At 41.3% G+C, this 26,561-nt stretch overlaps 1 protein-coding gene across 9 annotated transcripts in view; it reads right to left on the bottom strand.

The window, feature by feature from the left end:
- INVS (inversin) overlaps positions 1-26,561 on the bottom strand; it is a 211,298-nt gene that overhangs the window by 45,766 nt on the left and 138,971 nt on the right. For all 9 annotated transcript variants that reach the window (XM_024099606.3, XM_005292613.5, XM_065587212.1 and 6 more), the window contains 5 exons: positions 16,510-16,681; positions 8,903-9,058; positions 7,484-7,713; positions 5,897-6,003; positions 1,384-1,596 (listed from right to left, as the gene is read on the bottom strand). In XM_024099606.3, coding sequence (XP_023955374.2) covers positions 1,384-1,596; positions 5,897-6,003; positions 7,484-7,713; positions 8,903-9,058; positions 16,510-16,681 — 878 coding nt within the window. The remainder of the gene's footprint in view (positions 1-1,383; positions 1,597-5,896; positions 6,004-7,483; positions 7,714-8,902; positions 9,059-16,509; positions 16,682-26,561) is intronic.

Here is a 26,561-nt window from a genome sequence, read left to right as displayed (position 1 = left end):
TGGAACAAGCTACTGGAGGAAGTCACAGAGAACCCTAGAAGAATCACCTATTTGTTAAAGCTTTCCCAGCATAACCAAGTCAAGAGGAAAAAACAAACAAATAAAGCTTCTTAGTATCTGGGAAAGGTAAAAGGCAAAATCCCCTATGAAGACATTCACTAGGAACAACTACCATACACAGATGTAAAACAGCTACTACAGTAATGGGTGATATAGAAACATCCTATATAGATTAGATAGGATGTGGATGTCAGATAAACTGCAGATGTTTGGAGGGAACATGAGCATTGTTTATCTGATCGGTTTCTGTTCTCTTTTAATTTACCTTGTTACTTGGCTATTAGAATACTTCATTTAGCCTTGCACTTCTGCTATGAATTGGTATTTACTGTGGCTTTAACGATCTAAGATTAAAAAATAGGGGACGGCAAAAATCATTTTATGCTGCCCTTGACAGGAAGATAATTTAAAAAGTTTCATTTGCTGTTCTGTAACTGGTGAACTAGTTTTATCCATGTGAAAAACTATTTAAGTTCCATATTTAATAGCTTCTTCTCCTTCTACCATCCTGTATTTCCTTCACTTCTTGCTCCGCTGCTCACTCACTTTTTGCCCACATACACTTTTGCTCACTCTCAACTTTGTTTCTATCCTTCATTCCTATAGTCTTTTGTTCACTGTACTCCTGTTAGGTAACTCCTTTAGAGAGACAAGGTGGGTGAGGTAATATCTTTTATTGGACCAACTTCTGTTTTTGAGAGAGGTCTGAAGAAAAGCTCTATATAGCTCAAAAGCTTGTCTCTCTCACCAACAGAAGTTGGTCCAATAGAAGATATTACTTCACCCACCTTGTCTCTCTAATATCCTGGAACAGACACAGCTACACCACCACTACAGGAAACTCTTTTCTCTTTTTAAAAAGAGAAGTACTGAAAAACCAGCTAACAGGGTTAATATAGAGCAGGACTGGCACAGACAAGTGTTTAGAAATTGATTGGGTGGGAAGTCTCTCTTCACTTCCCAACCCCTGAGAAACAGAGATAAGGGGGGCAACTCATCAGAGGAAGAATGATTCTCAGAGGGAGGGAGGATAGTATCCTGCATGACACAGGCTTAGAGTTATCCATCACCACAGAAATGATAAAGCTTCAAGAAGTATTTGATTATTTAAAAAAAAAACCCCTCCAAACATAAATGTATTATATAATGTACCTATCTATACACCATCTGGTAGAACACTAGATTGTCCTTTAAGGGAACAAAGACATTATTTCTAAAAAGATGTAAAAAAAATATAGAGCAATTCATCTGTAAACTATTATTGTCTTCAACAATTTCATTTTTAATAGCTTCATTTTTGCACTCTCCATGTGTCAGACTTACTTGGCAGCAGCATCTTTTCTCAGCTGTTCATGCTTCATTAGAAGATTTTTTCTGTCTTGGAAAGCCTTTCGAACCTTATATCCTTTGTAGACAGCTTGGATTTTGAAGGCAGCAATGTCCTGTATGGCAGCTATAGACAGAGCACCATGTTCTAACATAAACTGAATCACCTCATGGTGTTCTCCAAGCAAAGCATAATCAAGTGGCGTGTATCTAAAGACAGAAAACATACAAGTGTTACGATAGATTAGATTGCCAGTCACAATGTATATTTTTGGTTTAAAAAATGAGATGGAAGATCCACTAATGAGGAAACCTCCGCTAAGGAAAGTATTTAACACCTTTTTCAGAGAACCACGTTTCCAAATTCTGAGGATCTGACAGATTCCGTACCTTAACATGTTTCTTTAAAAAGAAGATTTGAGCAAGCAATTAAGACTTAGTTGTTCCTTGAGGCTCATTTACAAATATGTCCTCTGGGAGATGCACGGTGTTCCTAAATTAAATGTGTAAGTGAAAAATGCCCATGATGTTAGATGAGGTGGCATTCTGGGTTATTTGCACAAGTATTTCTCTTTTGGAGACTTGATTTCAAATTCTGGTTTAGATCATAAGCAAAAATGAGCTTGGTAGTCCCATTTTACCCTCTAGCTAGTGAATCTTTATCCACATAAGAATACCACATAAATACTGTAATTACACAATTAACAAGGTTTACAGCTTTGACAAAGAGAGGCCAAAACAGAAATAGCAGTGATTTTGCAGGACAGGTTTAAGTGCCTTGGCAGAGATGTGTTACAGAAAGATTGACAATATTATGACCAACTATAGCACGTGGTATTACTTCCACACTTTCAGGGGCATTAAGGGTAAATTTTTTACAAAAAGACTTAGGAGACTAAGTCCAATTTTCAAAAGCCACTTACCGGCCCAAGTGGCACTGGTTTTCAACGAGACCTAGGCAAAGTCAGTTAGGGTATGTCTACACTACACCACCACCCACAGTTGACCCAGGTCAGCTGACTCAGATCGTAGGGCTCAGGCTGTGGGGCTATACAACTGCAGTGTAGATGTTTGGGCTCAGGCTGGAGTCCAGGCTCTTGACCCTTCCCCCTCACAGCCCGGCAGACTGAGCCCTGAGAGCCTGAGTCAGCTGACCCTGGCCAGCTGCAGGTGTTTTATTGCAGCGTAGACACACCCTTAGGCACTTTTGAAAATTTTAGCCCAAATTCACACAAGCAGTAAAGGGCAGCAAAATTTACACAGAACCCCCCACTTGTATTGAAGTGCCCATGCTAGGAAAATTTATTAACTGAATATTAGTGGCAACAGTATAAAAATGATGCTTATACAATATATCAAGTTAAACAGTTAGTATCAATGTATGAGGTAGTAAAAATTAAGGCTCTTTTTGATGGTAACCAGCAAGGATGCAATGCAGATAAAGACAGGAAGAACAGACAGACAGCACAATTGGACTTGCCATATGGTGATAGTTTGATGGGAAGATTAGAGTGTCTGAACTGAAATGTCAATAGGAATAAAAGGCAATGACAGAGCATGGAGATTTGTAGGTCAAGGTGTGTTGCTGATAAAACATTAAATGAGACAGAAAGATTTGAAATAATTCTTGGACAGATACTACTGAAAGGAGCTCACTTGAGAAAAATCAATTTTAAAAGTTTACCTGCTGTTTTGAAAATTTTTAATTAACAGATACAAAAAGATATTAAAGCATATTTTTAGGTTCCTAAAGCATGAGTGTCAACAGAGGTTACTTACCTGTAACTGGAGATTCTTTGAGATATGTGGTCCCTATCTGTATTCCACTAGCCCCACTCCTTCCCCTTTGCTTCGGATCCTTCTGACTGGCAGTAAGAGAGGAACTGGAGAGGTGTCAATTCACAATGCCCCTTATGTCCTCAGTTCCGAGTCAGAGGAGGGTAACTGCACAAGGGACACTGCATGCCAGAAATCTCCGATCTCAGGAGCATGGTGTGCACTTGTTCCCTTGTGTGGAATACACATGGGGACCAGCTCTTGAAGAAGGAGCCACTATTACATTTATAAAAAAATCACTGAGCTCATTTTGACTCTCTTGTCTCCCATTTACCTTTCTCAAAAGCCTTCTTTGCTCCTGAAATGTCCCGTCTCTTGGCAGAAAATAACGTTCTGTGACAATTTGATGTTATTTTAAAAACGCATTCTTAAAGAGTTTTTTAGGATCATCATATTTCAAAAACAGTTTGGTCTAGAAACACCAATTTGTTTTATTAATTTGTCCTCAGTGAGATATTTAGGACTGAGTTTTAGAAGACTGGTAGTTAGATTAAGACTTGTATTAAAGTTGCAAATATTCATATTTTGGAGCTATGAATATTAACTCTTTAAGCCAAGTGGTATGGTTTCACAATTTGTGCAAAGGTAGAAAGCTGCTAAACCTCCCTTGAGAGTGCTATTAGAAAAGAGCAAATGGATGCCTCCCCACCATAGGGGCACCATGCGTTAACATGTACAGGTGTGTATATTTGAATGTCAATCTATCAAAATCAAACTAGAACTCTGCACCTTTTAAGGTTCACTCATTCCCAATTATGACTGAGTTTAGACATATGACACACTATTTGACAAATGCAAATGTAGCATCACTATCGGTGCAATATTAAGGTTGAATATTTAAATACACAAAATTCTGGAAATTCCGAAGAAGTGAGGTTTTTACTCACGAAAGCTTATGCCCAAATAAATCTGTTAGTCTTTAAGGTGCCACCAGACTCCTTGTTGTTTTTGTAGATACAGACTAACACGGCTACCCCCTGATACTTGACACTATGTTCTTAACTGTAATTCTGTATTAATATAGTATTTTTAAATTTATTTTCCTGGTCTTTTAAAACAGTAAAAGAAACAATCAAAGAAAAGGAAACAGAGACGTGCAGGTGCATTTAGATTAGATAATGCAATTATAAGCAAGAGCCTATCTGAATGTGGGATCTAAGGATCACGCATACAAACACAGTGATGCCAGGAGGGGAACAGAGGGCTTCCCTAGATGCTAATGAAGTGGTTATAGGAATACCAGGGTAAAAATCTTTAACCTGAAGTTCTTCAAGCACCATTAGCAGCATTCTTTAAGACAGGTAGAAGGCTGTTCATCCTCCAGTTCTCTAATAGAATATCTGTTTTTAATAGTATAAATTAAAATTAATTAAAATACAGCTGTTTATTTTCATTATTTATTGAAAGCCACTATAGACAGCATTAGAGGAACACAACTGGGAGCTGCTTAATGCTTTCTACTGTGGTTTTCACTAGAAAACTGACAATAAATTGCTCTGCAGGACAGGAAGAGAGGTCTGGATGGTCAGAGTAGGCAACAAAAACAAATGATAGGGGGTAAGCAAGGCAATTAAAAAAAAACCAAGGGAGACAGGATGGAAGACAAAACCCTGCAGCACTAATGTACATGGGATTTTAAATCATTCTAGTGATTTTTGAAATGTTGATGTACTCATATTTATTTAGCATGTCCATCGATAATTTTGTTTATGATTGTGATGAAGCTGTCTTCTTGAAAAGAGGTACCAAAATATGTAGTAGTGCTGATTACCTGCAGTCATGTGATCAATTTAAACTATCACAACCCAAGATTTTTAAATCAAAAACTATTATTTATATGTCAGTCAGAGACAAAGAAAACAGATGCAAATTTATAGTCACCCTATGATTATAGAGGGATTTATTTTTAGTTGGATCATCAGAATACAGATCACCACCAGGTAATCTGCAATAACTATTTTTAAAATACAATTTTACTTTTCTCTTTTCACCAGATCATGCCCTCACTGAACTGAACAGCAAAACTCCAGTTCACTTCAACAGGAGCAGGATTGGGCCCTTTATAGACATCTGTTAGTAGCTTTGTGAAAACGAACAGCTCTGTCATCTTTTAGTGACACAGTATAAGAAAAAAGAAAGCAGAATTTAATTACAGAAAGTGTATTTTGGAGTTTTTGAAATAAGGTTGTACCAAACAGAAGAATATAGGGTTGAGGTGGAATAGAAAGACTCATTTCCTAACTCTAATAAGGTGAATAGGGCAAATAAAATTTAAGTAAATTTACTTTAATTCACTGTATTTCTGTTCATTTCACTGTTATTGTGCGAAGCACCAATCCTGAAAGAATTACACACATGTCTAAGTTTACACACTAAGAGTAGCCTCATTGCCTTCAATGAGATTACTCACAGAGGGTAAAATACATAGAAGTCTTCTGCAGGATCAAGGCTGAAAAGTACAATAGAAATGTAAGAGAAAGGTTTGAACAGTCTTATTTGAAAAATAGTCTCTTCAATTGCACAATTTAACTACTCTCCAGTCCTGAGATTACACCAGTGTTTTTAGACATGTTCAAGCTCATGTTTCTCGACATATTCTCAATATTTCAATATGTGACAGACAAACCAGAGTAGGTTTGCTAAATTAAAAAATAATATGTTTAATAAACTGTACCTCTCTTCATTGTTCTCCATGTGATTAGGGAAAGCATCAAAACCCAGCAGCAACTTTATAGCATCAAGGTAGCCATTGTTACACAGCCAATGTAAAGCAGTCCTTCCCTATAAACCGAACATATATGAAGTAAGAGGTTTATTAGCTGCTAACTTTGTATTGCCAAAAGAAAAATAGCATATGGTGTCATTCAGGGCTCAAATGGACATTATGACCAAACAAGTGGTTCCAAAATACATCTTGTCCATTAAAAAAAAAGAAATAAAGAGTTTAAAAGCAAAAATCACTGAAAAGATTTTTAAAAATAGATCAGGGCCAAATTTGCAGCTGTGCAGAATTTATACTCTGTGAAGTTAGCAGAAGAAAATCTGTCTCTAAGTCTCCTTTCTGTTCCTGAAATCGTGGGCCAACTGGGGCCAAAACAGCCCTCTGTAATTTAGACTGGCCTAAGGACCAATATAAATGATTCCAGTGGATGTAGTCTTGTAGGGCCATGGATCAGATGGAGCACTGTGCACTCTGCCGCACTTTGGCAGACACCCCAACATTCCACCTGCATAGAATGAATTGGGAGCAGGTGGCACAGAGCTTTCCATGCCAGTTCTAAATCTCACAAGGGTTATCCCATGTCAGGAGAATCCTCAGCTGACCTTTTAGGGCAACTTTCTGGCTGCTTTGAACTACTGATGTAGCAGAAATCAATTGAAGCCATGGCCAAGGATCTGGCCTTCAGGTAATACTTTGACCACATCTTTGGCTGTCAATGCAGCTGAACATTGCAGCTCCAAATTTCAGACCACTGTAAGTAGAATTTCCAGATATGAAAGCTCTGTAGCAAGTTTCATTAAACTGACTGTGGCACAGAAAAGTATGCCTCATGCAGTGAGGTAAAAGGTTAACATATTGGGGCAAGTTAGCTACTGGTGTAAACTGGTGCAGTTCTATTGACTCCAGTGGAGTTGTGCCAATTTACAGCAACAGAGAATTTATCCTAGAATACAAAATCTATTTTGGCACCAAGTTTCACTTAGTGCCTAAGGGAGGGAGCAAAGGAATATACAAGCAAACTGCAATGTTCTTCTTCGCCCTTAAGGGCTAGACACAAACAAATAATTGCTGCAGTTCTTTCGGCAAGTTTGTTGCACCTCACTTGCTCTATCCTCACTAACACATGCTGGGGAGACATGGTGTGGATTATAAAATTACAGTCCCTTGTTAAGTATTTAAATAAGAAAACAACAAATAAAGAATAAGGAGTTTTTAAAAGGATAATTTTAAGATGTTAGCTTTATATGGAAAAGCCAAAGGACAATATGGAAATGTGCATCTTCAGTTTATGGTGTATATTAAAATAATAATCTTTGATCAAGCCCTAAAAAAGTGAAACATGAAGGGAAAATAGTCTTAGGGCTGCTTTTCCTTCCCCTACAATAGCAGTGAACCCTGATTCATCGTACCACTGGTGTGAAAAGCAAGGATTAATGCCACCGTGCTGCAGAAAGAGAAGGATATGCAGGAAGGAGAATATACTTTCAACTTATGCTTGGTCTGACATTAACTTAAATGACACAGTGAAGAACAACATACCTCTTTATCTTGAATATTTGGATCTGCGTTGTTTTCCAGTAACACGACCATGCAGTTTATATAGCCTCCATATGCAGCACACTGCAAGGGAGTTCTACCTGCATAATCCTGCACATTTGGGTTGATTTTATTTTCTATCAAAATTTGACATACATCAGCATTTCCACCCAGAGCTGCCCAGTGAAGGGGAGAATGGCCATCTTGATCAACCAAATCTACTCTTGCTCCCCCTGTAATAGCAAAACAATATTTGAACATCAGCAATAAAAACACCAAAATATTTTTGCACATCAGAGAAAGGGGAGATTAAGCCCATGTCATCTTGGAACACTTCTGATAAACAAAAGACCATGGGGTAACATTTTCAAAATCGCCTAAGTGACTTAAAAGCCCAAGTCCAATTTTCAAAAGTGACTTGGGCACTTAGGAGTTTCAATGGGAGCTAGGCATCCAACTTGCTCAGGTACTTTTGAAAATCACATTAGGTGCCCATCTATAACTTTAGGTGCCCAAATACCTTTGAAAATCTTGCCCATAGGTGCTTCAGTCCTTTTGACTTTAAATGAGATATAGGCTTCTAAGTGCCTAAGTCATGTTTGAAAATGGAACTTAGATGCTTTTCAAAATTTTACCGCTAGCCTCACCATATTATTATGGGCTTTTGCAGTTATTTCCTTTACTCAAGCATGTAAAATTATTTTACCCAAATCATATTCATTTATTTAGTTTAGTTTCCCCTAGGTGCTCTTACAACAGTTAAAAATACAGTACAAAAACCACAAAAAAGCCACAAAATATAACAATCATTGGCTCTAACCAAACCAAAACAATAACTGTCCGTATAATAATACAACTATAATGATTCATACCAACTCATTGCTTCCACAAAAGCCAAAGAGAAAATATGAGTGTAGACCAAATGTGATGCTTCTATAAATGCTGGCAGCTAAGATGATACAACTATATCTGTGTAATATAACTATTTTCTTTTATGGTTTCTATTATTTCTAAAATTGTCTACAAAATAAAACTTTGTTTATAATAAAAAGTTACAGGAAAAACACATTCAAGTGATTATATCAAAAAAGTTGAAGAAAAGCTGTATTTGAAACAGGTAAGCCATTTACATGTTGAAAGATGGCTATTCAACCATTCTCACCAATGGTAAACAAAATTTAAATTGATCTTATTTATAGGAAAGAGAAAAAAATACTATGTGAGGTTTTAGGAGATTAAAGGGTACTGGAAGAGACTTGTGGGGACAGTGGATAGAGACAATGAAATGTACTATACATAAATCTTTCCCTACTGGACTAATTTTGGGCTCTTCATTTTGTCCAGCAATGTCATTTATTTTACAACCTACCTACAACAGCATTTTAACTCTGTGAATGGATTTGTAAATTTGTGACAGCTGACCTTTAATGAGTGTCTGTATCACTTCTTTGTGTCCCATTTCACAGGCTCGGAAAAGTGGAGTGTGCTTCATTACATCCGTTGCATCTACCTGTGCATTATGTTCTAAGAGCAATTTCACAGTGCTGACATGGCCAGAAAGGGCAGCAGCATGTAATGCTGAAAGAAGAGTTAGAAATTAGACAATGACAATTAGAACTGTCAAAAATAATGATTCATTTCAATAATTTTGGTAGTAGTGTGACCAGATGTCCTGATTTTATAGGGACAGTCCCGATTTTTGGGTCTTTTTCTTATATAGGCTCCTATTACCTCCCCCGCCCCCGATTTTTCTCACTTGCTGTCTGGTCACCGTATTTGGTAGAGAGAACTGCCATTCTATCATAAAACTGTGAACAGCTCAAAATATAACAAGTGACAGGCAATCACTACTTCTCCCTTGCCACGCAAACAACACAACAAAATACATGATATAAAAAGGTGGCAGCTTTGTTACACATTCTTTACTAATGCAAACGCAAATTCAAACCTCACCAGAAGTTCGACTGATTTATACTGAATTGATAGGACAGTAGCCTCTTCCTGCTGTACACTATGATGCTACTGCCTCCTTTTTTTACTACTCCTATTACTGAGTCACCCCACTACAGATAACACTGCCTATTGCTACTGCAACAAAAAGAAACAAAACCCTAATTTATTTCTCTGAGATTTTCCTGCTAAATACTAGATTTTCTTTCAGACATCAAATAAAATGGTCTCATGTCACACTAACATGAAAGAAATGTTTTTCTGCAAAAGATCTTGGAGATGTGCTGCCACTGGATCTCTGTTCTGAGGAAAACAGAGTGGAAAGTGCAGAAACCAGCTGCAACTGGCTCCCGTAACAGTAAATACTGCATTAGAAGTATAGTGAAAATTCTTATGGTATAGAAAGGCGGAGGCAGCTGAAAGCAGCTGCTTCCCTCCCATTCCAGTATTTTCTTTTTTCTGACCATTGCATGTAGTTTTGCAAATTTTATGGGGAAACTGAAAACTGGGTGGGTAGTGGGAGTCAAGCAGGGTGATAGTAAGTGACAAAGGATGGTTTCTTTATATGGCAGTAAGGGAATATCTGGATTTCCTAATGTTTGTTAACACTGTAGATATTTGTAAAGTAAATGTAGTGTTGTTTTTTGGGACTCCGTTGAAACTCATTTTCATACTTAACTCTTTTGCTAGATCATGCCATTTTGGCACAATTCCATGTTAGGAGAGAGCAAGAGCAGTGCAAGCAAGATGAATTTTGCCTCAGTGGAAGGTGGAGCAACCAAATTGCTTCCTTAAAGAGATGCAGCATACTCCTCACCAGCCAATCATGTGACAGACCTGATTCATGGCTCTCTGCTCCTTCCCTCCGGGGGGGGGGGGGGGTAATTTGGGAGTAGTTCCTGTGCTCCTTTGATTGCAGGGACTGCAGTTTTGCCTGCCCTTACATAGGTCATGCTAGGGTGCGAATCTCCTTTATATCCTGCCCCCATTTCACACACAGGTGTAAGCTAGAGTCTAACCCTTTCTTAACAAAGATTTTCATTTAGGACAATGCATAGCTAATAAAAGGCCATACATCCCCTTCTTCTATGGGGTACAGCAGGCAGCAAAAGGGACCAGTGAAGGGCTTGGGAATCAGGGGGGAGATTCAGTCTCGATGGGATGTTCCCACTTGCCCCAGAACCAAGGAAATCCTTCTGCATAAAAGTCACATGGGATAGGTTCTGCAGACTCCTCTCCTTTCACATTTCCACTCTGTTTTCTTACCCCTGAATCTATGCACCCTCCACCTCACTCTGGCTCAGCCCAGAGATCACAGCACAAATCCTTCAGCCGGGCCTGAGACGGCAGGAGGACAGTAAGATGTTGCTTGGTTTCAAATGATGTTACTATCATCCATAACCTCATCCCACTGGAGCTATCAACTGGACTTGAATTTGTCAAAATACAAGTTCAGCTAACCCAGATGCTTCTTCATGGAAAATCAAGCCACAAAGAGTGAAGAGATTTCACCAGATTTGTTGAAATGGAGGGCAAATGTTCTGGAGATTTGCTTGAAATATTGATTTTACGTGCTTTGGAGTGGTAAATATATATTAAAACCCCCCTAACTGTAAGAACAGTAGGAGAATGGAACAAACGGCCTAGGGAAGTCATGGAAGCTCCTTCACTGGAGGTTTTCAAAAAGAGGCTGGATCACCATCTGTCTTGGATGGTTTAAACGCTACAAATCCTGCATCTTGGCAGAAGGTTAGACTAGATGACCCTTGCGGTCCCTTCTAACCTTATGGTTCTATGATTCTAAACAATCCAAACAGTAAGTTGAATCATGAAGAAAATCAGTCTCAAAAGTATACTTTTAGTACATCTTTTTCCTACAAATTACTTTTCTGATGACACAAATTCTGAGTAATTTAGAATGAATATATAAATATGCACATTTATAAGTGCCAGTTACAGTAGATTAAACCAAATGCTACCTTTACAAATGATCTTTCGATCATTACGTGAGCTGTACTTATTTAAAATTTCATTTGTTCAGAGAGTAAAACTAGGTGCTTTAAAAAATATCCAGGTGTCTCTAATTTTCTCAGGTTTAATATACATAGTGCCAGATAATGATCATTCCTGAGCTTGTGTGTCAGGGGTAGGAGGTGGAGGAAACGGAGTCCTTATCCACCCTTTGTGCTCCTGTGCAAGGAGTAGCTAGAATCCTATACCTCACATTCCTTGAATGCTAGTGAAGGCTGAGTGCCTATGTGAACGAATGCTGATACAGTGCCCCTGTACACCCACTTACGCAGCTGTAGTTCTAAAAGCTGCAATCTACTTCACAGAGTATATACACGGTCAGTAAAACAAACCCTAAAGTGTCTAGCCTTAATAACTGAAATCATATGTGCATAGTAACAGTGATGCAAATTTTTCCACAGAACATTTACACTACACAGTCAATTTTTAAATGCTTAATTGTTGGGGCTATCATGGGGGAAAATCATTAATTATGTACAGAAGCTTCAGTTTAGTGAAAGGAAGCCAAAATCACTGAAAGCTCCACTAGCAATTTGGGTGGGTGGCTGGATATACATGGAAATTTGACAAGAATGAAGTAGGTCCCTGCTGCTTAGCAGATTTGGACGGGTGTTGATTACATGTTCTGACCCCACAATAAACTCTAGACTTTGTGTTCTGTATTGCACTCCTTATGAAACTGAAGGCAATAAGCTACTCAATCAGATAACAGATGGAGTGTATGCAATAATACAATAGAAAAAGAGCTGCTGTGTCAGCTTGGCCTGGTTCTTCCCCTCCATCACTCATGCTGACGCAGGCATCTTGTTTCCCACTCTGTGCTCAATATTTTCTTGTAAGCAAAATTTTCTCTGATGGAGTCACGGTGACTGAAGAGATTCTTCAGCCAGCTGGTCACAATAGAACCTTTGTTCCACCGACAGTCAGATCCCTCATGATTGTACACAGTCAGTGACGGCAGAGCTATAAAGCTGCCCCTGCAATGCTCTTGCAGCGCTGATCCCTGAGAACAGTGAAATTCCTTTTCCTTGGTGTCATTTTCCTGCACAATAAGAAACATCTTGATGTTCTATCAAAGCTTTGTCCTGAATGGAGATTTTGTTCTTTATAAGTAAATGCAAAAAAACGACATTAATGCGATGGTACAGCTGAGCTTTACCCAACACAAGCACAAAAGTCTGGAAATTCAAACTTGTGGTCCCCACAGCAACTGTATCCCAGTCCCTTTAGGCTTGTGCACTATTTTCAATCTTAGTTTCCCCAAAACCATGGGAAACATACAAAGCCTTCTAAAAAGATAAGTCTGGGATAAGGGAGTGATTTCGGGGTGGTGTATTTGAGTGATCTTTTGTTAACTGGAGGCCAGATGAACTGAATATGGAAATTCTTATGCTAAAACATATAAATTCAATATGGCCAAGTTCAGATTGCTTGGAGACAAGGAGGCAACGGTGGCATAATTTTGCACTTCTTGACTTTTAACGTGTGCAACTCAATTGTAGCTTTGCATTAATGGGTTGTTTTGGGGAGCTTTCTTTTTTTGCATTCATTTTTTTGGATTAAAAATTCCTCACCAAAACATGAAGGTTAGAAAATGGTCACACATTACTGCAATGTGCTATGTGAGACAGAAAGAACCGCGAGACGCTTTGTTTACCTAAGCGTCTGCAGGTACAGCTGCTCGCAGTTCCCAGTGGCCGCGGTTCACTGTTCCCAGCCAATGGGAGCTGCGGGAAGCGGCGCAGGCCGGGCCAATGCTTCCCGCAGCTCCCATTAATTAACTTGAGTTAACTTGAGCTAATTCTGCAGTGACCTACCCTTAAATTAACTATTCTCGAGTTAGCTTGACTGAGAATGGCCATGTTATGAAATAACACTTGAGCTACACAGAGTGGTTGGATTACTGCACGGTGACTATATTAATAGCACAGAGAAATTGTGCTAGCAGCTGATGAGCGATTTCAAGCTTTAGCTTACATCCACTGATGGACCCTCCAACTCAAGTTAAGGGTCTCTGTGTATGGATAGGACTCAAGATAGGGGAAATATTCAAGTTATAACTTGAATTAACTCTGCAGTGAAGACAAGCCCTGAAAGGTTTTTAAAAAGAGGTTTTCTGTATAGAAATTCAGGAGTTCTCAATTCTGACTCTACGTATTGACTGGTGAAGTATTAAGGAAATGGAATGTGATCAACCAAGAAGGAAAGAAATATTTTTACTCAAACACTCTGTTAACATTTATCCAATGTAAATACAAGAGAAAAAAGCTCTCTCGGGAATTCAATTCCCCACACAGTAACTAAAAGAACATTCTAATATACACCTCTAAATCATCCAAGAAGTCCTTCCAACTACAATAATAGATGAGATGAGGGAAAAATAATCAGAACAAACCCTGAAAGCCAATCAACCAAAAAATCATAACCAAACCCCTCTTCCAACAAAAAGTTTTCAGACATAAACCCATTTTCCTCCTTTCCAAGCCATCTTTAAATAACAAAGTTCTGTCAGTTCAGCATGAGTATTAAAAATATCATAGTACTCTGCTTAAGAGGAGCAATCTGCCACAACGTCCAGGTCCAAAATTCCTCTCCCCTCATATTGTGCTATGCACAGATTGTCTGACTGGTTGCCACCCCCCTATCTCCTACATGTCACTGGTACATCTGTGTGTATGTGTGGATAGTTTGTAAAGCACCTTGGAATCCTTTGAGATGAAAGGTGCTGTATAAATATAATAGCAGCATATTATTATTACAAAATTGTATGACTTTTTCTATTAAATGAGATTGAATTCAGTTACTATGAGAACCATAACCTTGAACTTCATGACTTTTGTGTGTTTTAATTCTGAACCACTGTGCTACTTTCATTAAGCTTTTTGCATTGTCTAAATAATAGGATGTAAAAGACCTGTTGGGTTACCACATTTAACCTCTTGCGTTGGCACAGTTTTAGTACATTAATCCTACTAATATGATATGTATCCTATTGATGGTTTTCATGCTGATGACTCAACTACTTCACTGGGTAGCTTATTACATTACCTACAAGTTTTCTTCAGCTATTGAGAAATGTTTATTTATATTCAAGCTGAAATGTCTCCATTTTTAGTAGGGTTGTCAATTAATTGCAGTTAACTCATGTGATTAACTCAAAAACTTAATTGTGATTAAAAAAATTAATCGCGATTAATCAGTTTTAATCGCACTGTTAAATAATAGAATACCAATTGAAATGTATTAAATATTTTTGGATGTTTTTCTACATTTTTAAATATATTGATTTCAATTACAACACAAGTACTGCAGTGCAATCTCTTTGTTGTGAAAGAGCAACTTACAAATGTAGATTTTTTTGTTACATAACTGCTCTCAAAAACAAAACAATGTAAAACTTTAGAGCCTTCAAGTCCATTCATTCCTACTTCTTGTTCAGCCAATCACTAAGACAAACAAGCTTGTTTAAATTTACAGGAGATAATGCTGCCCGTTTTTTATTTACAATGTCACCTGAAAGTGAGAACAGGCGTTCGCATGGCACTTTTGTAGCCGGCATTGCAAGGTATTTACATACTAGTTATGCTAAACATTCGTATGCCCCTTCATGCTTCGGCCACCATTCCAGAGGACATGCTTCCATGCTGATGATGCTTGTTAAAAAAATAATGCATTAATTAAATTTGTGACTGAACTTCTTGGGGAAGAATTGTATGTCTCCTACTCTGTTTTTCCCGCATTTTGCCATATATTTCATGATATAGCAGTCTCGGATGATGACCAGGCACGTGTTGTTCTTTTTAAGAACACTTTCGCAGCAGATTTGACAAAACATAAAGAAGGTACTAATGTGAGATTTCTAAAGATAGCTACAGCACTCAACCCAAGGTTTTAGAATCTGAAGAGCCTTCCAAAATCTGAGAGGGACGAGGTGTGGAGCATGCTTTCAGGAGTCTTAAAAGAGCAACACTCTGATGCAGAAACTACAGAACCCGAAACACCAAAAAAGAAAATCAACCTTTCTGCTGGTGGCATCTGACTCAGATGATGAAAATGAACATGCACCAGTCTGCACTGCTTTGGATGGTTACTGAGCAGAACCTGTTATCAGGATGTATGCATGTCCTCTGGAACCGTGGTTGAAGCAAGAAGGGACATATGAATCTTTAGTGCATCTGGCACATAAATATCTTGCGACGCTGGCTACAACAGTGCCATGCGAATGCCTGTTCTCACTTTCAGGAGATATTGTAAACAAGAAGCGGGCAGCATTATCTCCTGCAAACGTAAACAAACTTGTTTGAGCAATTAGCTGAAGAAGAAGTAGCACTGAGAGGAGTTATAGGATCTAAAGTTTTACATTGTTTTATTTTTGAATGCAGTTATTTTTTGTACATAATTCTACACTTGTAAGTTTAACTTTCATGATAAAGAGATTTCTCTACAGTACTTGTATTAGATGAATTGAAACATACTATTTCTTGTGTTTTTTACAGTGCAAATATTTGTAATCAAAAATAAATATAAAGTGAGCAGTGTACACTTTGTATTCTGTGTTGTAACTGAAATCAATATATTTGAAAATGTAGAAAATATCCAAAATTATTTAAATAAATGGTATTCTATTATTGTTTAACAGTGCAGTGTGTAACGTTAACTTTTTTAATCGCGTGATTAGTCGTGATTAATTTTTTTAATTGCTTGATAGCCCTACTTTTTAGTTTTTAGATAGTTATTACTTATTTTACCCTTCAAAACTACAGAAAGCATCTCCCTTCTAATATTAATGTTTATTTAATATTTGCATAGTGTAATATCTCCTTTTTCTCAATTGGTTCTCAAACAGAAGAACTGCTCTAATCTGCACAAAAAATGGTTGGTCTCTCCCCATACTGAAGACCCTGGGACTGCTAATGTGTTAAGTTAAGCCCATGCATAAATGTTGTAGGATTTTACCTAAGTGTATAAAATGACTAATGACTGTTTCTAGCAGTTTTTTTAACCAAATGCAAGCATCTAATAGCTCTTTACTGTAAAGCAAGCCTTACCTGTACCAGCATATTTATCTGCCATGTTGATATCTATGTCCAATTTTAAATTCAGCATAGTCCTGATGACATCATCACTGCCTTTCCCAGCTGCCCACATAAAGGATGTTCTTCCCTCAAGGTCTGAGTCATCTTTCACAGAGGGATGTTTCAAAAATACTTCAACTGTATCCTGCAGAAAAACTTCACTGAGTAAGAATGCCATTGAAATTAACATAAAAAGAGTCTGTAATGACAAGAAACTATTGTTTTGTTTTGCTTAGCAGTTTTTGCTTAAGAAGCAAAACAAGGCTTCATTTTTCCTTTTTAAGGTTATATATAATATGTCTCATAACAACATTTCTAGCTTGTAATATCATCACTTATATAGTGTTGGAGGATTCTCAATCCTGATCATTGTGTTATTCTGTTACTATGCCTATATTTTGTTTAGAACACCCATGGCTATGTCACAAGTTATGAATACACTGGTCTTATTCTGATTTCACTTAATTTTCTGTAACTTGAATTTTACTGTCAAGCATCATGCATACATCACTACAATGCACAAGATGTACAATCACAGTGAGGGAAATGATGGGACAACATTACTAGAAATAACCATGTTGACAAACAGCAGAGCAATGCAAGAAAAAAAATTCCTCTTCTTTTTTCAAATTTGGATATGACTTCACGTGAATAGAATTTAATTTTTCAAAGACCACTAAGTGATCCTATAACAGTTTCACTGTCTGACAGATAACATCTTTAGAGACAAAATCACTATTTCTAATAGTAAATAAAATAATCATATTATTAAATTACTAAAATATAGTACATCAGAAGGATGAGAAAAGTCATAACAGCTTAGCCCAGGCTTTCCATTGTGTAATCGACACACTAGACCCTCTCTTTAAATCAAAGAAAAAACTCCTGCACCTCTTCCTCGGGTGATGCTTTGGTTTTAAGTTGTCAGTGACGTAAGACCATTCTAATTCACCTCCTAGCATCACTAATTCCACTACAGTTTCTAAAATAGCAAATTAAAAGGAACAAAACAGCCTAAAACACAGAAGAATCACCCTTCCCAGCTCTCTAGACCAGGTATAGGTGCTCTGAGCTCACAGGACCCCACCAGCCGAAAGCCAGCAAGTTATATTGTTCCAACAGCCAGGTCTACAGTACCACTTACTTCAGCATAACTCACATTGCTCAGGGGTGTGAATAAGCCACCACCTTAGCAACGCAAGTTACACCAACCTAAGTACCAGTGTGGACAGTGCTATGTGATCGGTAGATCTTCTCCAGCTGACGTAGCTACCGCCTCTGGCAGAGGTGGATTTATTATACTCACAGGAGAGCTCTCTCATGTTGGCATAGAGCGTCTTCACCACATGCGCTATAGCAGCTTCTAGTGTAGACTAGCCCTACATCAAACACAAGTTGTTCGGCTCAATACTGGAGTAACTGGGTGAAATTTAAGGGACTGAGGGTCAGACTACATGGTTGAATGAATCATAGAATCATAGAATATCAGGGTTGGAAGGGACCTCAGGAGGTCATCTAGTCCAACCCCCTGCTCAAAGCAGGGCCAACCCCAACTAAATCATCCACCCCCAACTAAATCATCCATCCAGAATGGTCCCTTCTGATCTTAAACTCTATGAATTTATGAATTTAACTTGCAGAACATACCCTGATGCTGGTTCTGTAGCTAATGCCTGTAATAAAGGAAGGGGTAGTAAGGGGTAGATCAGTTTGGGAGAGGGAATTACGGGTTCTGAAGAGCCAGTACAAATGTTGAGTATTTGATAGTACATAAATACCTCTTAATGGGTAGATACATTACAAGTGGCAAAGTGTAAAATACTTACATTTTTATTTTTGATCAGTTTGTCTATGCTAATTGAATTACCAGGTGAAGACTTAAGGAAAAAAATAAATGTTAAGATACCTCTGTGGAAATAATTCAAGAAAGTTTGCATTCAGGACAGTCAGGAATAGGTCTGTATCGGTGAGTTCATCTTGATTTCCTGAGCTCTGTGCACAGTGAGTAAGCTACCTTTTGAGTTCAACCTAATGTATTCCAGTAGCTCCTGAAACTGGGAAGGAGCTGATGGAGCTGTCTTCTGAAAGGAGGGTTTGTAGCTTGGTAGAAGATGAGATGGGCAGCTTGAACCTGGTTGTCTGTACAGATAACACCAATAGCAATAGAACTCGTTTTTGAAAGGGAACTGTGCTCACTCTTAGGGCCAACACAAAGCAGGGGCAAGCTGGTAGTAAACAGGATGTTGAATAAAACAGGAGTACTTGTGGCACTTTAGAGACTAACAAATTTATTAGAGCATAAGCTTTCGTGGGCTACAACCCACTTCTTCGGATGCATATAGAGTGAAACATATATTGAGGAGAAATATATACACATACAGAGAGCATGAACAGGTGGGAGTTGTCTTACCAACTCTGAGAGGCCAATTAAGTAAGAGAAAAAAACTTTTGAAGTGATAATCAAGGTAGCTCAGTACAGACAGTTTGATAAGAAGCAAGTGTGAGAATACTTACAAGGAGAGATAGATTCAATGTTTGAAATGGCTCAGCCATTCCCAGTCCTTATTTAATCCTGAGTTGATTGTGTCTAGTTTGCATATCAATTCCAGCTCAGCAGCCTCTCGTTGGAGTCTGTTTTTGAAGTTTTTCTGTTTTAAGATAGCCACCCGCAGATCTGTCATAGAATGACCAGACAGGTTAAAGTGTTCTCCCACTGGTTTTTGAGTATTATGATTCCTGATGTCAGATTTGTGTCCATTAATTCTTTTGCGTAGAGACTGTCCATGCTGGCACATGATGGCATATATCACATTGGTAGATGTGCAGGTGAACGAGCCCCTGATGGTATGGCTGATGTGATCACAATGCCCCTCTGCCATGTACATTGGCCAAACCGGACATGCATCCCTGAATGAGGCTCGAGAGTCATTCTTCTAAGAATATAAGAATGGCCATACAGGGTCAGACCAATGGCCCCGTCTAGCCCAGTATCCTGTCTCTGACAGTGCCCAATGCCAGAGGCTTCACAGGGAATGAACAGAATAGGGCAGTTATCAAGTGGTTCATCCCTTGTTCTCCACTCCCAGCACTTAGAGGCTTAGTACACCCAGAGCATGGGGTTGCATCCCTGATCATCTTGGCTAAGATCTAGTTCTTTTTTGAACTCACTTATAATTTTGGCCTTCACAACATCCCCTGGCAACGAGATCCACAAGTTAACTCTGGGTTGTGTGAAGTAGTACTTCCTTTTGATTGTTTTAAACCTGCTGCCTATTAATTTCATTGGGTGACCCCTGGTTCTTGAGTTACATGAAAGAGTAAATAACACTTCCTTATTTACTTTCTCCACACCATTCATGATTTTTTACACCTCTATCATAACCTCCCTTAGTCGTTTCTTTTCCAAGCTGAAAAGTCCCAGTCTCTGTAATCTCTCCATACCCTAATCATTTTTGTTGCCTTTCTTTGTACCTTTCCCAATTCTAATATATCTTTTTTGAGATGAAGCGACCAGAACTCAAGTATGCAAGGTGTGGGCATACCATGGATTTAAATAGTGGCATTATGATATTTTTATCACATTAATTATAGCCTATCATATCTTCCCTAATGGTTTCTAACATTCTGTTCACTTTTTTGACTGTAGCTACACATTGTGTGGATGTTTTCAGAGAACTATTCGCAAAGACTCCAAGATCTCTTTCTTGAGTGGTAACAGCTAATTTAGACCCATCATTTTGTATGTATAGTTGGGATTATGTTTTCCCAATGTGCATTATGTTGCATCTGTCAACACTGAATTTCATCTGTCATTTTGTTGCCCAGTTACCCAGCTTTGTGGGACCCTTTGTAACTTTTCACAGTCTACTCTGGATTTAACTATCTTGAGTAATTTTGTATCAGCTGCAAATTTTGCCACCTCATGGTTTACTTCTTTTTCCAGATCATGTATGAATATGTTGAATGGTACTTGATCCAAGTACACGTCAATGAATATTTACCGCTCTGCATTCTGAAAACTGACCATTTATTTTACCCATTCTTTCTTGTCTTTTAATCAGTTACTAATGTATAAGAGGATCTTCTCTCTTATGCCATGACTGCTTAATTTATTCATCCACTCGATCACCCTTCTCCACATGTTTGTTGACACTCACCAAAAAATTCTAAAAGATTGGTGAGGCATGATTTCCCTTTACAAAAGCTATGTTGACTCTTCCCCAACAAATTGTGTTCATTTATATGTTTAATAATTCTGTTCTTTACTACAGTTTCAACCAATTTGTCTGGTACTGAAGTTAGGCTTACTGGCCCGTAATTGACAGAGTTGCCTTTTTTAAAAATCGGCGTCACATTAGCTATCCTCGAGTCATCTGGTACAGAAGCTGATTTAAGTGATAGGTTACGTATCACAGTTAGTAGTTCTGAAAATTCATATTTGGAGTTCCTTCAGAACTCTTGGGTGAATACCGTCTGGTCCTGGTGACTTATTGCTGTTTAATTTATCAATTTGTTCCAAAACCTCCTCTAATGACACCTCAATCTGGGACAGTTCCTCAGATTTATCACCTAAAAAGAGTGGAAATCTCCCTCACATCCTCTGCAGTGAAGACCAATGCAAAGAATTCATTTAGCTTCTCCGCAATGGCCTTATCGTCCTTGAGCACTCCTTTAGCACCTCGATCATCCAGTGGCCTCACTGACTGTTTGGCAGGCTTCCTGCTTCTGACGTACTTAAATTTTTTTTTGCTGTGAGTTTTTGTGTTGTGTGCTAGTTTCTCTTCAAATTATTTTTTGACCTGCCTAATTATACTTTTACACTTGACTTGACAGAGTTTATGCTCCTTTCTCTTTTCCTCTGCCTCAGGTACCTTTAGCATGAGCAAATTAAAAATCAGACTTGTGACCCTGAAAGGCCAACTCAGTATATTATGCTGCATCAGGGATACATTTTTGAGAGGATAAACTAGAGCAACAATTTTAAAAGTAAGGGACGAGAGGCAGCTGTAGCATATACAAGTAGGTTGTACTTAGTATGCAGCTTAGACCTATCCCGGTTTTTAAGTAAGCATGTAAAGGCAAGAACTAGTTTGCATGGTTTAACAAAGAGATTATAAGTACATAAACAGAGAAGTCATAATTAAAATTGAAAGAGTAGGGAAGATGCAGAATGTACAATGTAGGCCACATAAGAGACTGACCACTGAGGCAAAAATGTGAGAGAGGAACACAGAAACTTAGGAAGGCCATCAGAGTTGGAACTGAAACATATTGAAAGGAAGCAAGAGGAAAGGATAAAAAAGAAAGTGAATCACAGGAGACATTTAACACAAGACATGAGGAACGATGAAAGAGCTAAATCAGGTTCTTTTAAAGACATTTATATTAGAGGATGATGCACAAATCGAATTAAATATGTTGAAAATATGGTGAAAAGGATAATATGATAATCACAAGCACTGTCCATATAAATCACTGGAGCTAGAAAAGTGAGTATCAGATCAGGAAAATTTGCTATGGACACTATATGATACTTGGAAAAAATTGGCTTGACCCAGCTTCTATTTAAACCAGTAAATTCCTGTAGACTTCAGTGGTGCAATATCAGGCCTATTGATGAGACCTGAAGTGATACAGACCATACTCAGAATGATTTAATATACAGAGGGGGGGAAATAATTCCCAGGTGAGAAAGGATAGTTACCTGTTCCTTAACTGGCGTTCTTCGAAATGTGTTGCTCAGGTGTATTCCACTATAGGTTTGTGTGCTTGCCACATGCACCGGTGCTGGAAGTTTTTCCCTTAGCAGTATCCGTAGTGGGGGAGCACTGCTGCGACTCCTGGAGTGGCGCCGATATATCCCACCATAAAGGGGGCTGCGTGCTCCCCCCACCCTCAGTTCCTTCTTGCCAGACAACTCCGACAGAGGGGAAGGAGGGCAGGATGTGGAATACACCTGAGCAACACATCTCGAAGAACGCCAGTTACGGAACAGGTAACTGTCCTTTCTTCTTCGAGGGATTGCTCATGTGTATTCCACTATAGATGACTCCAAGCTATCCCTGATGGAGGCGGGTAGGAGTTTAAGAGTAAAGTTTTAAGGGTTACCCGGGCGGAGCACCGCCCTACCAAACCCGGTGTCATCCCTCGTTTGGGAGATCGCATAGTGCGATGAGAAGGTGTGGACAGAGGACCACGTAGCAGCCCTACAGATGTCCTGAATAGGGACATGAGCCACACAGGCCGCCAACGAGGCCTGGGCTCTCATCGAATGAGCCTTCACAATAGGAGGCGGGGGAACCCCTGCCAGGTCGTAACAGGTGCGAATGCACGAGGTGATCCAGCGGGAGATCTGCTGGTTGGAAACCGGACATCTCCTCATGCTCTCGGCCGAAGCAATAAAAAGCTGGGGGGGACTTCCTAAATGGCCTGGTTCTGTCCAGGTAAAAAGCCAGCGCTCTGCGCACGTCTAACATGTGCATGCGGCATTCCTCATTGGAGGTATGGGGCTTAGGACAGAGGATCAGGAGGAAAATATCCTGATCTATGTGAAAAGCTGAGACTACCTTCGGCAAAAAGGCGGGGTGAGGGCAGAGCTGAACCTTGTCCTTATGGAAGACTGTATATGGCGGTTCAGAGGTCAGGGCCCTGAGCTCGGAGACCCGGCCGGCTGAGGTGATAGTCACTAAGAACGCCACCTTCCACGACAAGTGGGACCACGAACACGTGGCTAAGGGCTTGAAAGGAGGCCCTGTGAGGCGGGAGAGCACCAGGTTCAGGTCCCAGAGCGGGACCGGGGGTCTGGCGTAAGGGAATGCCCGATCTAAGCCTTTCAGAAACCGGGACGTAATGTGATGGGAAAACACTGAAAGGCCCTGCACCGGAGGGTGGAAAGCCGAAATGGCCGCCAGGTGCACCCTGATGGAGGAGGGTGCCAGCCCTTGGGTCCAAAGGGACAGGAGGTAATCGAGGACAAGTTGGATAGACGCGGAAGAGGGAGAGGAACCTCCTCCCTTGCCCACATAGAGAACCTATACCACTTAGCCAGGTAGGTTCGACGCGTAGAGGGTTTCCTACTTTCCAGCAGGACCCTTCTTACATCCTCAGAACACCTCCCTTCCTCCTCATTCAACCATGGAGCAGCCACGCTGTCAGGTGGAGCGGGGCAAGGTTGGGGTGGAGGAGACGACCTTCCTCCTGGGAGAGGAGGTCCGGGTGGAACGGCAGCCTGCCGGGTGAGGGGGGCCGCTAAGAGTTGCAGTAGGGTCCCGTACCAATGTTGACGGGCCCAGTCCGGGGCTATGAGGATAACCCGGGCCCCGTCTGACTTCACCTTCTATAAGACCCTGCCTATTAGGGGGAAGGGCGGGAAAGCGTACAACAGGGGCCCCGACCATGGGAGCAGGAACGCATCCGATATCGCCCCGTCGCCCTCTCCCGCCCTGGAGCAGAATCGGGGACACTGGTGATTCTGGGCGGTGGTAAACAAGTCTATCTGGGGAGTACCCCACTGCAGGAAAATCCACCTGGCCACCTCCTTGTGCAGGGACCACTCGTGCTGTTGGGAGAAAACCCTGCTCAGGCGATCCGTGAGCGTGTTGCTCTTGCCGGGCAGGTAAAAGGTTCACAGGAGTATGTTGTGGGCTACACAGAACTCCCACAGGAGCTGGGGTTCCTGGCATAAGGCCCGGGAACGCGTGCTCCTCTGCTTGTTGACGTAATACATGGTGGTCGTGTTGTCTGTGAGGACTCTGACCACCTTCCCCTGCATGTGGTGGCAAAAGGCCATGCATGCAAGGCGTACGGCCCTGAGCTCCCTGACGTTTATGTGCAGAGTCAGGTCCTCGGGCGACCATATATCCTGGGTCCTGAAGCCCCCCACGTGAGCTCCCCAGCCCAGGTCCGAGGCATCCGACACTAGATCTAGTGAGGGAGAGGGCTCTCGGAAGGGAATACCCCATAGCATGTTGCTCGGGAGAGACCACCATTGAAGGTCTGCCACCACCGTTGGCGGCACCGTGATGACCTTGTCCAGGCCATCCCTGGACTGGGAGTACCGGGAGGCCAGCCAATGCTGAAGGGGCCTCAACCAAAGCCTGGCATGTTGCACCACAGAGGTGCATGCTGCCATATGGCCTAGGATTTGAAGGCACACCCATGCGCCGTGGTTACCGGAAAGGCCGTGACCGAGGTGATGAGAGCTTTGAGCGTCTCGAATCTGTCCCATGGGAGGGAGGCCGTGGCCACCCGGGAATCTAGCAGTGCCCCTATAAAGCTTATGCGCTGAACGGGGATTAACATGAATTTCTCCTCGTTTACCAGTAGGCCTAGAGCTGCGCAGGTGTCCAGCAGGAAACTCATCTGCTGCTGCACCAGAGACTGAGACCAGCCCTTGAGGAGCCAGTCGTCGAGGTAGGGGAAGATCTTCAGCCCTTTCCTCCGGAGGTGGGCCGCCACCATCACCATACACTTCGTAAATACCCTTGGGGCAGTAGAGAGGCCAAAGGGGAGGACCGTAAACTGGAAGTGGTCCTGACCCACCAGGAAACGGAGGAGGCGCCTGTGACCCTCGAAAACGTGGCTGTGGAAGTACGCATCCTGGAGGTCCAGCACCGTAAACCAATCCCCCTGGTCTAGGGATGGAATAATAGAGGCCAGAGACACCATGCGGAATTTGCAACGAACCAGGAACTGGTTGAGATTCCGCAGATCGAGGATGGTCCGAAGCCCACCCTTCGCCTTCGGGATGAGGAAATACCTGGAGTAAAACCCCTTGCCCTGGTATTCCCGTGGTACCCTTTCCACAGCTCCCAAGGAGAGGAGGCACTCTACCTCCAGGCGGAGGAGGAGGGCATGGTCCGGGTCCTCGGCCGGCTCCTGGGACGGGGGATGATTGGGAGGGATTGAAATGAACTGCAACCTGTACCCTTGGGTCATGGTGCTGAGGACCCATCGGTCCAACGTTATACAGGACCATTGCAGCCGGAAGGCCGATAAACGATTGATAAAACACAACTTAATTAACTGGGGGGTGGAGGGTACACTGGCAACAGGCCCGGTGACCCCCCTCAATGAGTCAAAAACGCCTCTTGGCCTTCGAGGGCCCAGGTCTCGGGGCCAAACGGGACTGGTGTTGGGACCGATGCCTCTGCTCTCTCTGCCGCTTAGGCAGGGGTTCATATCTGCCCCTGGCCGGAGGAGCAGAGGTTTGAGGCCTGGGCTAGTCCTTAGAAGGCGGGACGTACAGGCCTAGTGTCTGCAGGGTGGTGCGAGAGTCTTTCATCCCGTGCAGACAGGTGTCTGTCTGGTCAGCAAATAATGCTTTGCCATCAAATGGAAGGTCCTGCATTATAGACTGGGACTCCACGGACAGCCCCGAGAGCGAGAGCCACAACGCCCTTCGCATGGAGACTGCCAAAGCCATCGAGGGAGCGGCTGTGTCCGTTGCATCCGAAGCCGCCTGGAGAACTGCTTTGGCCACAGCCTCACCCTCGTCGACCAAAACCCGGAACTCCTTCTTATCTTTGTCCGGAAGGAGGGGTTTGAACCCCAGAGATTAAAATCATAACAGCTCAGCAGTGCCTGGTGGTTGGCGACTCTGAGCTGGAAGCTCGCGGAGGAATAAACCTTTTTTTCCAAAGGAATCAAGTCTCCGAGCGTCCTTGTCCTTTGGTGTAGGCGCGGGCTGGCCGTTCCGCTCACGGTGATGAACCAACTCTACCACCAAAGAGTTCGGAGCTGGGTGGGTGTATAGGTACTCGTGACCCCTTGTGGGAACGGAATACTTCCTTTCGGCCTTCTTAGAAATGGGCTCAAGGAAGGCTGGGGTTTGCCAGAGGCCGGTGGTGATGTTGGCCACTCCCTGATGGAATGGGAGGGCCACATGCCCCGGTGCCGAGGAGACGAGGACATTAAACAGTGTGTCAGAGGGCTCCTCCATCTCCTCGGCCTGGAGCTCGAGATTTGCTGCCACCCTCCTAAGCAGCTCCTGGTGCGCCTTAAAGTCCTCCTCAGAGGCCGGAGGC

This window comes from Chrysemys picta, chromosome 2, assembly GCF_011386835.1.
Source record: "Chrysemys picta bellii isolate R12L10 chromosome 2, ASM1138683v2, whole genome shotgun sequence".
In the NCBI taxonomy this organism is placed as follows: domain Eukaryota; kingdom Metazoa; phylum Chordata; order Testudines; family Emydidae; genus Chrysemys; species Chrysemys picta.
The sequence above is the reverse complement of the archived record's forward strand: the minus strand, read 5'-3'. Positions and strand labels throughout refer to the sequence as shown.